An 18,307-nucleotide genomic window follows, 5' to 3' on the forward strand; every position below is an offset into this window, starting at 1 on the left:
ATGCAATTTTTGAAATTAGAAAATTCTGGCTTAAAACTAGTATTTTTTAAGTTGCGAAAACATTTCATGAAGATGTTGACCATTTCAAATATTGAATAAGATCTTCTCTCTCGCTCTTTTTTTCCTTAAGATTTTATTTGTTTATTTGAGAGAGAGACAGAGAGAGAGAGAGGCCACACACAAGTAGAGGGAGCTGCAGACTCCCTGCTGAGCAAGGAGCCAGATTCAGAACTTGATGGAACTGGATCCCAGGAACCTGGGATCATGACCTGAGCTGAAGGGAGTTGATTAACTGACTACGCCACCCAGGCATCCCTCTCTCACTCTTTTTTTTTTTTTTTTTTTTTTTAAGGCCAGCAAAGACCAGGAATATATTTCTTTGGGTTCTGTGAGAGAAATTCTTTGGTTACTTTGGAAATTCCCAAAAGAAGTTCTTTGGTTTCCTCTCCCTAGACAACACCTTTGTTTTTGTTATCATAGGATAAGAAAATCCTGGTGTTTGTCCTATTTTTCACCCAGAAAGACCCCAGAGATTTGGACCAGTCCTCTGTTTTCTACTTTTTTCCACTGTGTGGCACTGAGCACATTTTTAAATAAAGATCTTTTTGTCTGCTTCAGCATCTCCCATTTAGCTCACACGGTCAACAGCTCTGCCCACCGCCTACCTGGAGAACATTTAGCCGTCACCCAGGCAACACATGCTGCAAGTCTGAAGCTGGTGGTCCCCCAGTAGCGCCTCCAAGACCTTTGCTGGAGGCCCAGCCTGGCATGAACTTACAGGTCTTTTATAACTTAATCTCAGAAGTGACATGAGGAGTAGCGATGAATCACTGAGGTTAAGTTGGAGTCTAGGTGCCATAGAAAGCAAACCCCAAGGTCTGAGTGTGAAGTTGTAACTTGGGAATCACAGCATGTGATGTGAAATAATATAAGCTAATATGTTTGAACACTCACCACATCCAAGAATTATTCTCATGTATTATCTCATTTAATCCTCAAAACAACTTCATTGTTATTATCCAGAAGGGAAAACTGAAGTACCAGAGGTTAGCAGCAAAGTGGGAACACTGCTATGAAGAAGGACTTACCAAGACAGGAACACAGAATTTGAGTGTGGAGGAAGGTAATTGGCTGTGACCAGTGTCATATGGAAATTTTACTGGCTGATGAACCACCTTTTATAGTTCTCCAATGAGCTCAATCCATGCAGTGTTAGGAAGTATTATTGGGGGCCACAGCAGCTACCCAGGGAAATGACAATCCAGCCAAACGTACCACAGGCCATTCATTTAATAAGCACTGGGAACAACCTAAACCAGAAATTCTCCCTGATAAGATCCCCAGAATGGCTCCTAAACAGCTTGGTCTCAGGGACTCATCTCTGCCCCCAAGGCTCTTTCTAACTTTTGAGTTGCCTGTGCAGTCTGGAGAAGTTAAGAATAAGAAAGTTTCATTCTTGAAGGAAGCAAATCAGATCCCTGAATTTATGAAGCAGACTGTGGAGAGCAATACCGAATGCTCACTCTTCATTACATTTCTCCCCAACATGTGCAACCTGGGGGTTCCCCAGAGCAGGCTGTTTTTCTGCACACATTCTGAATGCTCCTCCACAACGGACAACACCCTCCAATGTTTCTACTCTGCTTCTCGGTCAGCTCCTCCCTTCAGGCACCACCCCAACCTGTTCTTGCTGCAAGTCACAAGATCCCTTTACCTTCCTTTCTTTTCATTTTTCTCTCGGTCTCTTGATCTCAGTCTCCATCTTTCCAGCCCGTTGCCTCCTAGGCCCTGTCCTCCAAAGCCACACCTGTACTGACAAGGGCCTGAGTGTCTGCTAAATTAATGTCAACAAAAGGAAAAAAGTGAGCCCCAGATACCGGAGAGGTGAGCTGCCTCGGCGCGCGGGGACTCCGTGTAACCGAGAAGGGCCTCCCCGCCCGCGCAGGCTCCCCCCTTGCAGGATACCTGGAGCTCTCAAGTGAAGGGGCCGGGCCGCTGATATTAATAAGCTCCGCGGGCCCCGAGAGGGCGCGACAGGCCTTCCCAAACTGCAGACCGGCAGTGGCCTCGCGGCCTCGTACCGCCCGAGGCCCGGGGCGGCGGGCGCTCAGACAGCCCGGCCGGGCCGCGCCTGGACGCAGCAGGCCGCACCGCCTCGCCGCCGTCTGGCCCTGGAGCGTCTCCAGGTGCCCGGGTGGGGCCGCGAGCGCCCAGTCAGCCACTCCCGCATGCGGGCCGCGGGCGGGGCGGCGCGGGCGGGCCGGGGCTGAGGGACACTGTTGGCCAACATCTCGGCCGGGGTGTTTGTCCGCCGGCCCGTGCCGCTCGCCGGCGCCTCTGCCTGGCCCGCCCGCCCCTCCTTCCCCGACAGCTTCTGGCGGCCCAAGTGGACGTGGTGCTACTTCGGTCCCCCTCGGAGGGGAGCGCAGGGCCCTGCACGGGTAGGTGCCTGGGAAGGGGACGGGGGGCAGAGAGCGGGGACAGAACACAGGGTGTCGGGGGGTGCTGGAGGGGGCGCGCGGAAGGCGCGGCGGGGAGGGGGGCTGGGGGAGGCCGCCCCGGCCTGCACGCGGCCCCCCAGGGCCCCCTCCGCCGCGGCCCGGCAGGCGGCCGGTGTCGGGTGTCGGTGTCCGGTGTCTGAGCCGCGGCGGGTGAGCGGCGGGGGTCCCCGGAGGGAGGGCGCGGCGCACTCGGGAGGTCCGGGGGTAATTGTGGGGCGCCGGGCTGGCCCCCGTGTGCCTGAGGGGCGCGCGCGTCGCTGAGCCGGGGCGGGCCGGAGGCGGCCGCGTGGGGCGGTGGGGCTGGCCCAGGACTTCCGAGCTCCGGCAGGACTGCCCCGGCGCCCCGCGGGTCTCGCGTCTGTCGCGGCCTCCGGAGCCCGCACGCCCGCCCCTCGCCGGCCCGCGACGGGCGCCCCGGCCTGTGCCCCGCCCGACGGCAGCCGCGGACCGGCGCTCGCACACACGTGGGGTAGGGCCGTGCCGACCTCCCTCGCCCCAGACCTGCCGGGGAGGCCCGGGAGCCGGTTTCCCAGCGCGCGGCCGCCAGGGCTGCCCTGTGGGGTTCGGGCGCCGCGGGCGGGGCCGGCTTCGGGGCCGCGCGTCGCGCCCTCCCGCGCGCGGGACGGAGGACACAGACGGTAGCCCCAGGCCCCCCGGCGACGGTTGTCTTCAGCCGAGCGGGCGTCCCTGCCCGCCCCTGCCCTCGGGGTTCGCGCGGGCCCCGGAAGGGGTGGGCGTGGAGATGCCAGTTCGTGGGTTTTCTTGTTCTCATTCCCTCCTCAGGGGTCACAGGGCAGAAGCAGTGGCACCTCTCTCTAAACTTGGGCTCCTCGGCTCCTAAAGCGTTTTGTTTTGTTTTAAAGATTTTATTTATTTCTTTGAGAGAGAGAGCATGAGAGGGGAGAAGATCAGAGAGAGAAGCGGACTCCCCACGGCGCTGGGAGCCCGACTTGGGCTAGATCCGGGATCACGACCTGAGCCGAAAGCAGTTGCTTCACCCACTGAGCCACCCAGGCGCCCCTGTTTTGTTTTTTTAAAGTAAAACTCTACCCCCAGGTCCGCTCGAACTCAGGACAGAGATCAAGAGCTGAGCGCTCACCGGACTGGGCCGGCCAGGCACTCCTCTAAAAGGCCTGCTTAATAGAAGCGACTTGGAGCTTTTAAAAGGGAATAATCATCTAGTGAATTTAAATCAGTGAAAGTCATATGTGGGCATAGATTTGGCACATGAGTGGAGTTTTCTAGATAAATCCGAATGTGCAGTAACTTCAAATTTCTAACGAATCGTATATATGTACAAAACTTAGTTCCAAATTGCTGTCACTTCTGGTAATTCATTTTATCCTCAAAAGTAGTCCTTTTGCAGATAAACTTTATAAGGTAAAGTTGAACGAGTTAACTGAAAGTCTGAAAATAGCTGGCCATTTTAAAAGAAGTAGGATTCAAACTATATTCATTTTCTTTTAAGGTTGTTTATTTATTTATTCGTTTATTTGGGAGAGAGCAAGCAATTGGGTTAAGGAGCAGATGGAGGGGGACAAGCAGACTCCAAGGTCAGTGAAGAGCCAGAGGCAGGGCTCCATCCCACCACCTTGAGATCCTGACCTGAGCCAAATGAAGAGTGGGATGCTTAACCAACTGAGGCACCCTAGCATCCCCAAACTATATTCTTAACATTATAAAGTCTTACTGTCCATATTATGTTACTGCTATGATTTAGGCTTTATCTCTGGCTCCCCCTGTCCAGGGTCTCAAAATCACTAAAAACACAATTTTTATTTTGTTGAACAGGGCCATGGAAGATGTGAGAGGCCAAATCTATGGTATCCTGGAAAACAACTGATCCTATCACCCTTTAGAAATTCATTTTTGGAATAAATAGCAGATGTGGGCTTTTTTTGTCATTTCTCTTTTTCGAGTAAGCTGCTATATACAACAAGAAAACCGAGTTAGCTTAGCTTTTCTTTTTCTTTTTTTCTCTCTCTCTTTTTTTTTTTTTTTTTTTTTTTTGATCTTGAATAACTGGAATTTTACAGCACTTGGTTTGTTAGATAGGGAAAGTCATTCCAAGTTTGAGTCAGGGTCAGCAGCTGTCCTATCAGGGAGTGAAAGTGGGAAAAACCCAAGTTTGTTTCCTTATTTCTATTTCCTCTACCCTTGCTGCACTTGTCTCTGCACCTTCACAAAGGCTATATGACATAGCCTTCAAATTACAAAGATGTACAGTGCAGTCCCTCATTTCATAGACAAGAAAACAGAGTAGTGAAGTGACAGCTGAAAGTCATACAGCTCTTGAGAAGCCTGCGCTGGGGTCCTTGCTGGGTGTCCTGTGAGCAGCACCCTGTGCTGTTTGAGTTTCCTGTCTGAGAGCCTGAGGAAGGAGTTAATTCACACCCACTGGGCATCAACAGCCTTAGAATGGCATGCACACTATTCAGCCACCTGACCTCAGAGTAGTTGCCAGCTGAGCCCCCAGGTACTCTCTGAGGACACAGGGAAGCCAGAGTCTTTCCTTCAAGATCCAGTAGTTAATGTAATGCTAAAAATCCATGTTTGTTGAAAAGGCAAAACAAACCCAAATTAAAATTGTGAACGAGCTTGAGTATCTCATCACAGAGGTGCCATGGAACCCTTCACACCTGTGAGAGGCTGTACCATTCATGCAACTCCTAGCAGCTCTGAGAAGAGAAACTGAGAACACGAAGTGCCTGATGAATAAAGTGGGCAAACAACATCTATGCCTGGGCCACCATGACAGTTCCCTGCTGCCCTTCCTGGGGGAGGTTTTTTCAATGACCTGGCCTCCCCTCAGCTTTCCTGCAGTTCCCTAGATGAGGCTTCTGCCGCTCAGAGGGATTATGTCACGCACCTTCCAGTCAGCATTGATGTTGCTGCCAAAATGTGCAGGTCTTCTTTCTGAAATTTCACCTGTGGTCTGGCATCCTGACGATGTGCTCATTCCGGGCTTACAAAGAACCCCCCCTATACTAGTGGAGTACAGGAGAGCCGACTTAGAGCCAGATTGCCCAGCTCAGCTACTTTCCATCTTCTTCTGTGAGACACGGGTAGGGAGGAACTGAATCCTAAGAGGGATTGTGAAAAGTAAATGAGTTAAAACGCGCAAGGTGCTGAAGGTAGCGGCTGACACAGCGTGTGTAAGCTCTCATAGTCAGTACTCCGGGTGGAGAAAAGGGGAACCATGGGAATTCGGCACTCTTGGGCTTTCAGTGTTTAGGCCATACCATCACTGTTGCTAAGATTCACCCCACTCAAAATGGGGAACAGAACACAAAGCCTCAGGCTTCACTGAGTTCCTCCTTTCTACCATGTTTTATTTTTGTTCAAGTCAATCACTGGAGGCATGGAATGTGCCAACATAAGGACATTTACTGGAACATCAAGGAGTCATTCACCTTGGTTTTTTACCGCTTCATCTCAGACCACTGGAGTCTAGTGTGCAGAGGAACCACATCCTCGCTGTGGTTCCTGTGAAGACAAGAGTCTGGCAGACTCTCCTCTGGTGTAGATTTAGTCAATCCTGCCCCTCAAGAAGCTTGCTGGAACCCAGGAGTCAAAAAAAAAGCATTACAGGACATCAGTTCTTTGGCTGGTATAGCCTTTGAGGGTCATCTTTCAAATACAAAAGTTGGAAGGGAGTGTAGGAGGGACATGACTGAATTAGAGTCAAATCTACTTTTAATTGTTTTTGAAACTTTTCTCTTTTTTTCTTTTAATTGTTTTAGATTGGGGAGGGGCAAAGGGAAAGGGAGAGAGAGAATCTTAAGCAGGCTCCATCTTCAGTGTGGAGCCCTATGTCGGGCTCAGTCTCACAATCCTGAGATCATGACCTGAGCAGAAATCAAGAGTCCAACACTTAACCAACAGAGCCACCCAGGCGCCTCTAAAATTTTTCTCTAAATACTGTGTTCCATTTGAGTTCCATTAATTTGAATGCTGCGGGAGATTATAGGATGCAATTAGTAAGAATAGTTGTAGCCTCAATAAACGTCCCAGCTACACGATGGATAGTGAGTTTAACTATGCGCTGTGTATGCAGACATTCTGGGGGACCCCAACTGTTCAACGTGCTTGTGTAAATGAAGGAGCAGCTTTGCAGGGAAGAAGAAGAAGAGGGGAAGCTGACTCCCAGGGAGCTTTACCATCTGACCCATGGGAATGACAGGGTGAAGGAACTAAAAGCAGCCATGGTATGACTAAGTGATAGTCTGAAGTTTATGAGTGTTTGCACTGAGCTTGGCCAAACAGGTATTTGAGAGGTATGGCCGGGTGGTGAGATTATCTGAGGCATGTGAGCACCAGTTTACTAGTCAACTTCTTAAACATAGGTGATCCCGAAAAGTCTCAGTATACAAGCGTCTTTGTGTATTGAAAAAAAAATCAAAAGTTTTAAAACAAATCAAACAGAAATGCGCAAATTAGAGGAAACCCCAGTGGAATCGTCTCCCTCGCCCGACCACTGTGAACCCACTGGTGAGTGCACGAGTCTGTGGCTTCTTATTCAAGGGGTCCTCTAAGGAACTCCTTTGTAAAGCAGGGATCTTTTGTAACAAACCTAGTTGCCTCTTTATTCCCCCAGTTTTTCTGGTATGTAAATTTAGTTTTTATCAAATTAGATAGAACAGGTACATTTAAAACCTGGTGACTTTCCAGAGTGTACACGGACGTTTTCTCCTGCACCTACACTGTTCTCATGGTTCTGGTGGGTCATCTGGAAATTTCCTTGTCCTTCTGTGAAGATGAAGTACATGATTGTGTTTATTTAGTGCTGCTTTTAAGAGGAAATGGGAAAACTGCCTTGTGGTCTAATTTCTATTTCTTCTTTTTCCTTCCTTGAGGATGGCCCCATTTTGGGTAGGTTTGGGGTAGGTAATTCTGTGAAATCTCAAAAACAGTATTTTCTTCTGAAATAAGTTGTTTGGAGAGAACCTTTTAATTTCTTCCTGTGCCTCTTTTTTCTTTTATTCTTTTCTCAGCCATACAGTTGGTGGTTAGGCTCTGAGGTAATAATATGTTTGCTTAGTTGGGAGAAGGCCAAACCTCTGTTAATTTTTTTTTGTTTCCCTGAGACTGACCTGTAAAAGTTAGGGTTTGTTTTGTTTTGTTGATAAAGTGGCTGGAAATTATGGGATAGGGGTTACACAAACTCTTAACAAAGCCTCCCTCGGCTTTCTTCTCCTTTCACCTGAAATGAGAAGCGATACTGTATTTCCTCCAAGCTTGATTCCCGAGCCTGCCCCTGCCTGGCGTCTACACATGTTAATGCTGCCTGCTTTCTGCCGGCTCCCCTTTGCAGGTTCACGAACAGCATTGTGAACGGTATCTTTGGTGCCAGGAACCAAGAGCCAGTTCTTGGAATTGTCCCAGTCACTAGGAGTGCTGCGAGTCTCTGGGAAGGCCCGTGGGTGCGTCCAGGTGCCAGGCCAGGGGAGGCACACGTGGACGGCATTTTCAAGAACTTTTGCCACAGGTGTAAAAGACTCCAGGCCTGCAAAGATGCTGAAACAGATACTATCAGAGATGTACATAGATCCCGATCTGCTGGCAGAGCTCAGCGAAGAACAGAAACAGATCCTGTTCTTCAAGATGAGGGAGGAACAGATCCGCCGATGGAAAGAAAGAGAAGCAGCAATGGAAAAAAAGGAGTCCTTGCCAGTGACATCCAGGCCAAAGAAAGGTAAACTTACCTGAGTCTCTTGTGTGAATGTGTTAGTAACATGGCTCCTGGCTTGTTTTAACAGTTCTCACTCGTCAGAAACAAGTCAGGGGCAAGTTCCAGTTTGGTAGAAGGACCCTAAATGTTGTTGAGGTTCTAACAGTGTAATTTATCAGCTTGAAGTTTATACCTACATGCACATACCCACACGTGCACAGCATTAGTCATGAACTTGTGTAGCTGTAAGCAGATCTCCTCCTTGAAACCAGACTGACCTTAAGCTGAAGTAAAAAGTCACCTGTACGGCTTGATCTGAGGGGTCCTAAGGAAGGGCTTCTCTCCCACTTATGGTCACCGGGGTCTGTATCCTATTAGCAGCATACGAAGGCATTATATCAGGATTCATATAGCAATTATGTTTACATTTCTTAGACTTTCAGAGATTTTTCTTTGCGTTATCTTTTCTTAGGAAAACTCCCTCTTAAAATGTAAATACTGCTGTGGGTGGAAGGGGAGTCATACTACACATATTTTTTTTAAGTAATCTCTGTGCCCAGCGTGGGGCTCAAACTCGTGGCGCCGATGTCAGGAGTCAACGGGCTCCACTGACTGGGCTAGCCAGGCACCTCCATACCACACATTTTTTAATGTGAGTTAAGTTTTCAGCTGTCTTTTCTCCTGACCCAAGGAACCCCTGGTAGCTTGAGAGATCCTTTTGAGACCATGAGTGAGGAATTCTTGTACGTCAAGACTTGAAGCATATACACATGCAGACGTGGAAAAGCACACAGTAACCACCTCTGCTCGTTGCCCTCCCCTAGCACAAATTCTGTCATGGGTGAATACCTAAGTTGTTTAAAAAAAAAAACCAGTTTTTCAGGGTCACTTGCAGAGGCATTCAAGACTAATTTCTCCTCATTTTTCATTAAGCCAGGAAAAATAAAATGTGATAAAACCATTCAGGGTTTCGGAGATGGAGAAAATGAATTTCACTTGCGTGCTGGTATACACAAACTCAAAAAGGAAGTCAGTTTAGTGACCTTTACCTTATACTCCCTTTATTTGAAACCTTTCCAATTAAGCCTTTATAATGATATAGAAATAAACATGACTATTGCATTTATTGTTATCAATAATAGCTATTTATTAGAAACATGTTTTGTCAGACACTACGCAAAGCACTTTTATATACAGTAGGTCTTATCTTCTCAAAACGTCTGCAAAGTTGGTATTGTCTGTTTTATAGGTGGTGAAACTTAGAAAAGTTAAATAATATATGCAAAATCACACCACCAGTAGGTACCCAGATTTACTGGATTTCACAGACCTGAAATAGACTTTTTATTTCAGTAAGTAACATGTCCAAATGGAAGCATGGCCCTTTTATCTTTCTTAACTAGCTTATACATCTCCCTGCATTGTTGAGCCAGAGTTTATCAGATAGAGCTTGACCTCTCTGGGCACCATTGTTCATTGTGAAGAGAATACATTGATGTGTTGGGTAACTTTGGGGCTGGCGAGAGCTGAAGGGTTCTTGCCCCTAATGTCAGTGGCCCAAACACTTTGTAAGACTTTGGGGTTCTCACATTTGCTGAAGTGGTCTCCTTGTGACTACTTAAGACAGCAATTTCATTTCTTTGTTTAAATAATCTTTTTGAAGACTTTGACTCTACCTCTTAGAAAATCTGTATTACTTTATTAAATGATCAATTAAAAATTATGTTAGGGGCGCCTGGGTGGCTCAGTGGGTTAAGCCGCTGCCTTCAGCTCAGGTCATGATCTCAGGGTCCTGGGATCGAGGCTCACATCGGGCTCTCTGCTCATCAGGGAGCCTGCTTCCCTCTCTCTCTCTCTCTCTGCCTGCCTCTCTGTCTACTTGTGATCTCTCTCTGTCAAATAAATAAATAAAATCTTTAAAAGAAAAAATTATGGGGCACCTGGGTGGCTCAGTGGGTTAAGCCGCTGCCTTCGGCTCAGGTCATGATCTCAGGGTCCTGGGATCGAGTCCCGCATCGGGCTCTCTGCTCGGCAGGGAGCCTGCTTCCCTCTCTCTCTCTCTCTGCCTACCTATCCATCTACTTGTGATTTCTCTCTGTCAAATAAATAAATAAAATATTTAAAAAAAAAAAAAAGAAAGAAAAAATTATGTTAGTATATGCAGTGAACATTCTATCTGAATTTCATGCCATAAGTTTATTACTCCTTTAAACTTAACACTTGGAAAAATACATTTTACACTAAATTAGTTCTCTCTTGTGACTACAGAAAAAGAAAAGTTTTGAGATTCCTTCCCAACTTTCCCTAAAAGACAGCACTTTTCCATCTTTCATCTTCTTCCGCCCTTGAAGATAAAGCCACAGACAGTACAAGGGAGTGTTACGGCTGGTGCTCCCCAGGAGTGTATCTGTACTGCAGACCTACTGTGTGCTTCTGCTCCTTTTGGGCCTGTGCTCCCGGCCTCTCCCACCCACCCAGCTTGTCCCCAGCTGACTTTAGTGCTGCTTTTTCATAGTAGTTCTTAGCCAGCCGCAGCTTTAGAGATCGTCCTTTTCTCGGCTCTTTAAATATATCTTATACCCTCCCTCTCCCTCATTCCTTTGCGCCATTTTAGCTCATCACTTGGCAGTTGTTTCATTGTCATTCTGGTCACTTTCTTCTCTATACTATCCACTATGGTGAGTTTTCAAAGAACATCACTAAAATGTTCGCATATTGTGTATACCAGGAACCTTTTAGCAGTCTTACGGCTACAGGAGAAAGGTCTGAAAAGCAATTAGAAGTATGGATTTAACTTAGTAATAGAGCAGAAAAATCATTTCAGAATGTAATGGGGAAATGGGATTTTTAGAGAGGGGAAGAATTCTGCATCTCTTCTGGCTGCTGGAGGACACATACCCGGAGGTCTAGAGCTTGGTGTCCAGGAGGGCATCCCCTAGCCGTGTATGGCTACTGAGCACAGTGAAATGAGAGTAGTCTGGATTGGCAAAAGTGTAAATTACCAGATTTCAAAGACTCGATTGGAAGAATGATATAAAATAACCACATTAATGATTTTGTACTATTTCTTTTGCTCTGGTAATGGGGCTGCTAGAAAATGTGTAATTACAGAGGTAGCTCACATTTGGACAGTGCTGCTCTAGACTGTAAAAGTAGCACCACTGAGCTGATGATGTATCAGACCTGAGCTCAGTCTTAAATTTATTATCTCATTAAATCATCACAGCCACGCCTGAAGCTGAATTACCGTTCACATTTTACAGAAGAAAGAAAGTGAAGCTGGGACATTAACTAGCTTGCCCAGGGCAACAGCTAGTAAGGGCAGAGCTGCAACAGACCCTGAGTCTGACTCTCCCAAAGCGGGCGCTGTTGACGAATCTGCTACATGTCCAGCTTACCTGGAGCTTAAGACGCTGCTCTTGTCTGCAGGTGCCTTGCACACATCCAAGATGTGTGCTTGCCTCAGGGCCCTGCCTTTGTTCTGCGTGATTTCTTTCTGGTAACTCGAACAGTAGAGGCCTTCACTCCATAGGGGACAGCCCAGCACTTGTCTCATGGGGCCTGCAAGCTGACAGAAACCTAAGCAGGAGGCTGGGATCTGGTCGCTGTGTGTGTGCGGGTGGGGCTAGGTGTGCCCTTGAAATGGACTTGGATTCATGAAACTTCATTTGCTGCATTCTCGTCGCTACTAGGTGAACTTAAGCAGAGCCTTCCCTTTCTCGTGAAATGGCCGTAGACCACCGGTGTGTTCCACCGGCAGTGGCACTTCTCCCCTCTCTGCTAAAGCAGGGCAGTGACTCCATGGAAGGACTCGGCTCTGATCTCGTCAGTTCCTCAGCATCATCAGACTCTAGAGTGGCCTCTCTGAGTCTCTTTTTCACCTCCGCCTGACCCCCAAATGTCCATATTTCCCCAGGGTGCCTCACTCTGCAGTGGTGGTTTGTAACCTGGAGGTGGGGTTGAGAGGCTCAGAGACTCCTTTGAAAATTTAGCGAGAGCTTGGATCAGGGAAAATGCACGCTACGCTGACAACATTTTGTGTATAGTTTCACAATGTTCCCAGTCTCCCTAAATCTTGTTCACAGACTGTCAGGTTCACAGATCCTAGGTTAAGGTCCCTGTGTTATCTTTCTGCAGTACCACTTCTATGTTTTTTGTTTTTGTTTTTGTTTTTAGAGAGAGCGCATGAGTGGTGGTGGGCAGCAGGGGATGAGGGCTGCAGTGGACAGAGGAAGAGCATGGGAGAATCCCAAGCAAGCTCTGTGCTCAGTGTGGACCCAAACACAATTCTATGACCCTGACCCTGAGATCACCACCTGAGCCAAAATCAGGAGTCAGACACCCAACCAACTGAGCCAGCCCAGAGACTTCTGCTTCTACTTTTTAGGGTCAAACACCACCTATATGCCAGCCATGCTCAAAGCCATACTGCCAAGCCAGGCCTCTCACCCGCTTCGGCCTCAGTGTCCATTCTGTTAATGAGTGTTCCCATTCATATGACCCATAAGCTTGTCAGTGTCACCTCCGTCCTCCTCACCACCCCCACGCCTGACCCTGCCTCTCATTCTCTGTTATAATCAGTGGCACTGCTTTTTTCCCCTTGTCACTAAAGCTAGAAACCTGGAAGCCACACAGCTAGTCACCGAACTCATAGATTTTATGTCATTTGTTCCTTTGCCTAGAGCTTTTCCCTTACCATGGTTCTGGTCTGTTAGGATGTGCCAGACATAAGCATTATATTTATGCTATTTCATTTAAACCTCACAAAAATCTGGGATGGTACGTGTTGTCGCCTTTCTTCTTATAAATAAAGAAACAAACGGGGAAAGTCACTTATATGGTTACTGTTATTTGAACCCAGGTCCAGATCTACTCCAGGTCTGTTCTGAACCACTGGTTCTGGCCTTGTCTCCTGCCCTCCCCTAAGTCTGAGCTTGATAGCTTACCTGGGCTTATCTTCTTCCCTGGTGATCACCTGCATGTGGATAATTATGGATCTCTTCTTCCCGTTCACCTCCCTGAGCCCCTGTAAGCTGGTCTCCTCTCCTGACTCAAGTTCTCACTTGTCCATAGCACCACCTGCTTTCCTGGGCTATAGCCCAAGCACCATGCAGATTCTCCAGCTTCCTTTCTGTCCTTTTGTCTCTAATATAAGCATAACGATTATTTAAAATTTGAAAGATGGACTTTAATATTAGCAACTATAAGATTATGAACCCAGGTTACCAAGTCTAGCAAACGATGGAGAAAGCAACAGTTGTAAGTAATTTCAGGAAGTCCCTGTGGGACTCTGCGAGCACCTGGGGCTGGGTCTCACCTTCTCCTGGCCTGTCCTGCTCTTCAGGGCCAGGAGGAAACGTGATCGAGGCCCCACACCCAAGCTTGTGTGTCAGAGCCCTATCTACATTCATTGTCCTGGCGTACCTTCTGGTGGGTTTCCCTTTTGCTCTCAGAAGTGTTTCATTTTGGACGATGCATTATGAGGCTGTCTTAAACACAGGCTTTGCAATTTCACAGACTGGCTTTGAATTCTGGTTCCAATTTCACTAACTCTGTGATCTTGGGCAAGTTAAATACCCTCCCTGAACCTCAGCTTCCTCATTATAAGATGAGGTTAGTAATGGCCTTGGGTGATATTATAAATATTTAATGGCAGACATGGCATGGCCATCAATTAGAAGGGACATGGCTGTACCGCTTGCATCCTAGAGGTGCCCACCAGCCTGGATCTTTTGGTTTCTGGATGCGGGGGTGGGGGTCCCTAGAGGAGAGGCCAGAGTGGCAGGAAATAGTTGAGAGGTTGGGAGTTTAGGCAAATATATCATATTTCAGCAACCTGGGTATTGGTCGGTGCTGCTGTCAATCCTGATGATACTCCCAATTTGTTTAATACGTAAATTTGTTAGGAGGCCCCTGGTGTTGATGCTCTGACTTCTGTTCAGTTTTTGGTCTTCTCTTTGTAGGGACATGGTATATATTTCTTCTCTCTCCATTTCTCGTCCTCGCCTGTTACTATGGCTGTCCTTCTGAGCTGGATCTAGTTGGAGCGGAGACCAGTTTCTGACCCTCTGAATGAGTCTTAGTTTGGGGAGAGCCCTGGGGTTTGCACTGACCTGAACCTGAGATGATCCACATGGACACTTCTAGTCTCTCCCACCACACATCTGCTGGGCCCACCATGTGAGGAGAAGTCAGACACGATGATGTGTCACTAACTAATGAAAGGCTGATAAGCCTGGCCATTCCCATGCCAAGTGTTGCCCCATTTTTATGTGATATTTCACAACATTGCTTCGTCAGAGACTGTATATGGTGAACGAGGTATGGATGAGAGTCCATACCTGCTTAAGAACTGCTTTGTGGTGTGGTATGAAGCAGGACTGCTCTACTGTCCTAGAAAACTAGGTTTTAGAAGTTCTCAAGAATCCCTAAGCTAGCAAATATGAACAGTGCTGCAGCACACAAATGTGATTCAAGTACTATGGGAGCAAACCTTATAATTAAATGGAAGTGCTATGAAAAGGTCCCTCTCTCACTGTCCTCTGACTAAAGAGTGCATATAATGTCAAGGTGAAGTAGACCAAAAAAATCCAGAATGTGTGGATAGCATTAAGTTATAATAAGATGCAGTGCCTGCCCCAGTAGGATCCCTTCAGTGTATACGTTTACTTTGAGGAAGGACACTGGGGCCAGAAATGTGGGTAAGTCTATCGGTTTTCAGCTCTTGGCAGACAGGAGCTTTTCTTCTCTTCTTGTCGACATTTTCTTCCTTACCTGTTCTTTGCACACTCCTCCTGCCATCATTCCCCTGACCTGTTCCCTGGGATCCTTCTGCTCTCCCCTCCCAAAACCCTAAGTGTCAAACTTGTCCCTGCTTCTTCTATTTAAAGACATCTTTCAACCATCCTTACTCCTAAGCTGCCCTTTCTGTCTCAATGGCCTATAAAATAGTGCCTGGAACATAGCAGATGCTCAGTAAATATTTGTTGAACAAATAACTGAATCCTTTTTTACTTCCTTTCTAATAAACTTCCCCAGAGCACATACTTACAGCCTCCACCTTTTACCATCCTTTCTGTCCTGCTTTTGTAGCCTGTCCCCCACCTGTCTCCCTAAAAATACTCTCCAAAGTCAGAGACTGCTGAGAACCCACCACAAGGCTCCCCATCCCCCTTTCTGTGTCTCCAGGGCATGGAAGCGCTCTCTCTCTGGGCCGCATGGCAGTGCATTCTCCCCAGGCTCCTATGTTAAGTCATGTTTAGGAATCAGAAGTTTTGTTTTGTTTTTGCTGTTTAAATCAGAATGTTCTTTCTCTTCCCTTTTGCCTCCCAAATGGAGCACATGCTTTTCCAAGATTCTCACCAGGCTTCATTCCCTTTGCAATTTTTCTACACCAGTGACTTCAACAATGGCAACTCTAAAGGAATTCCCATATTCACACTGTCCGTCTCGACAACATTTCTGAACTCCAGTGCCGAACGTAGTTCAGGTATCTATGGAAGCTCTCCATGTAGATTGTTAGTGAAATTAAAAATTTATTCTTCATTTCCAAAACAGCTCAAACAAATTTATTTTCTTGATATTACTGTTTCTGCTTATTATTACTATTGGGATCATCTTGGAGTCCTTCCTTTCCAGCCACCTGAATCTAACCGACCTTTCCCTCATTCGGGCCCCAGGTACCTCACTCCTGGTCTTTCACCCGCACGTATCCCCAGTTCTGTCCTCGCTCAGCCACTGGACAGCCTCTCCTACTTCCCTGACCCACCCCACATGCGGATGTGGCCGAGCACTTCCTAAATCCCTTTTCTGACCCTGGCACCATCTGCACAGCAACAGTCATGGACTCTTCACTAGTCATTTAATCAAGAAACATGGAACTAATATTTTTGAGCATTTATCACATGACAGGCTTGTGAGGTCCGACTCACTACCTCTGTTTTATCAGAGAGGGAGCTCAGGCTCAGAGAGGTAAGGTATCCTGTACATGGTCACGTAAAGAGTTGGTAGAAACCCTGGGATTTTAACACCACTTTTTGGCTTTATGTAGTGCAGGACCTAAGTTTAAATCATTTAGCCAGGTGTCTGGGAATTGTGCCTTGTGCCCTGTGCCCTCCGCCCCCTGCATGATCCTCAGTGCACAGCCAGACGACATCCAAAGCTCTCTTCAGCTCTCACTGAGACCCTGATTCCCTACAGCCCTTCCCTGATTTCCTTCTCTGATCTTCGATCACACCATCTTTGTGCGGGTCACCAAACTTACACGTTCCAAAACTCAATACAAAGAACTTCTTTTTTCTTCTGTGTGCTTCCAAAACAATTTCTCCATCCTGCAAATCCTCACTGATCTTAAAATCTGTTGTAGTTTTGGTGTATGTTCCCCTGGTCTTTCAAATTGATTAGTTCTTACGCATTCCCTTAGCACCCTCTCACACCCCCTTCCCTAAGTTGTATTACTTTTATAATTAATTATGTGTTCGATTCCTATCTCCAGCTAGGATATAAGTTCCCCGAGGGCAGGAACTGGTCTGTCTTGTTCATAAGTGCTATGCACGTCTACCTCAGTGCCTCACACATAGTAGATATGCAATAAAATTCATCAAATAAGCAGCCTAATGCCTTGCTCTTTCTCTCGAAGATGCTAGGTGACTTGCAGGAAAATGGCCACATCTGTTTGATCTCCGTAGCACCTGCAGCATTTAGCTTGTCGCATCGTGCTCAGAGTTTTTGTGGCATGAACTAAACAGGGCTGCATAGTCTTCCACCATCTTGGTGTAAAATTGAGGGTGTCGGAGCTAACACTCATTTACTAGAATAACTTCTCCAGCAGCCTCCGCTAAGGTTTTAGGGCATTGTGGGGGTACCCCTGAAGGCTCTCTAACCTCTTTGCTCTCAGGTGCACTGAAGAGCTCCTGAAGGTGAGAAGCGCTCGGCACAGACGTTATTGTCAGTGCCATTCTGTCAAGAACCCTTCTTTCGGCATCTGGCTGAATGTGACACTTCTCTTTTTTTCTTGCCTCCAAACCATAGCTTCTTTACCTCCACCGTATTCTCACCACTCCCTTGCTTCTAAAATGTCAAGGCTCTTGTTTGGCAGTCTTTTCTACTCGTAGCCCCCTCCTCTGTTCACAGGCGATTCTGGGGTCTCTCCCCACCTCACCCTTCAAGGCAGCACCTTCTTCCCCTAAGAGTGACACCCCGGCCTGCAGCCCGCTGGGCTCCGCAGAGAATGTGTCCTGCCACACTGAGCAATGCTGCAGGCTCCCTGGGTCCTCCCTCTCCACCTCCCTGGCCCTCTGCCACTCTCCTGTCAGGGCGACTGTCTCCTGCTATCAAAAATATTGGTAGAGAGTTACTTAGGTGAAGGTTGAGAGATGGACATAGTAAAAAATACTATTAGTTGCCCTGAGCGAGTGTAATAAAGAGAGTTTGATGAGATTTGACAGCTTTCTACAATTAATGAGCCATTTGGCATCTCCTCACGCGAGCCAGAGCTGGCCAGGGCCCATCCCCACTAGGGCACGCTTGGGATTCATCTTCTCTTCATACCTGGTGCCACATTCACTGTTTCTCTGTTTGGGAAAACAGTGCGAGGTCAGCTGCTTTCTGGATGATACATTTGACTCCTCTAAGAGTGAAGATTCTGTCCCCCTCTTCCCGCTGCCCCAGTATCCTAGTTAGAATTTTTTCATGCTGTACAAAGTCTTCATTGCCCCAAGAAGGGTGGAAAGTGCCAGACCAAAGAACATATCTGGGTTTGAGCAGCCTTCTTTTTTAATGTATCCTGGGGCAACAGTAGAAAGTAGGTTAACAATTCACTGGACAGAAGATGCTTTAATTGGAAACCTTCTACTTAATGTACAAAGACAAGACACAATCCCAGTGTGGATTTCTAACCTCTAAGCACATGTGTTCCATCAGGTGCTCTCTTACCCACACTCAACACTACTGGCCAGTTTGGGGTTTTTAGGGCCCAGGGATCTTGACCACAATATGGACCATAATGGCCCTCAGTAGATCTGGGCCCTGGGGGCTTTTAGATTTAGGGACTGCCCCTCTTGGCTTCTCCTGGGTGTGTTCCACATAACGTTGGGTTCAGGGAGTATGGACCTGTGTGGCTGTTCTCTGGAGACCA

The 18,307-nt window shown here is 47.3% G+C and overlaps 1 protein-coding gene across 7 annotated transcripts in view; it reads left to right on the forward strand.

Annotated features, from left to right (window-relative positions):
- Positions 1–1,744: 1,744 nt before the first annotated feature.
- Positions 1,745–18,307, forward strand: part of SH2D4A (SH2 domain containing 4A) — a 60,747-nt gene continuing 44,184 nt past the window's right edge. For 4 of the 7 annotated variants that reach the window (XR_009349671.1, XM_059156201.1, XM_059156205.1 and 1 more), the window contains exons 1-2: positions 2,302–2,441; positions 7,816–8,196. Coding sequence is in view for 6 of the 7 variants with exons in the window: in XM_059156201.1 (XP_059012184.1) it covers positions 8,016–8,196 (181 nt within the window). In the remaining variant the exon portion in view is untranslated. Of the gene's footprint in view, positions 1,885–2,301; positions 2,442–2,630; positions 2,652–6,847; positions 6,993–7,815; positions 8,197–18,307 lie in introns of those variants that run through there. The other 3 variants (XM_059156203.1, XM_059156204.1, XM_059156202.1) reach the window with 3 other exon arrangements.

This window comes from Mustela lutreola, chromosome 18, assembly GCF_030435805.1.
Source record: "Mustela lutreola isolate mMusLut2 chromosome 18, mMusLut2.pri, whole genome shotgun sequence".
NCBI lineage: Eukaryota > Metazoa > Chordata > Mammalia > Carnivora > Mustelidae > Mustela > Mustela lutreola.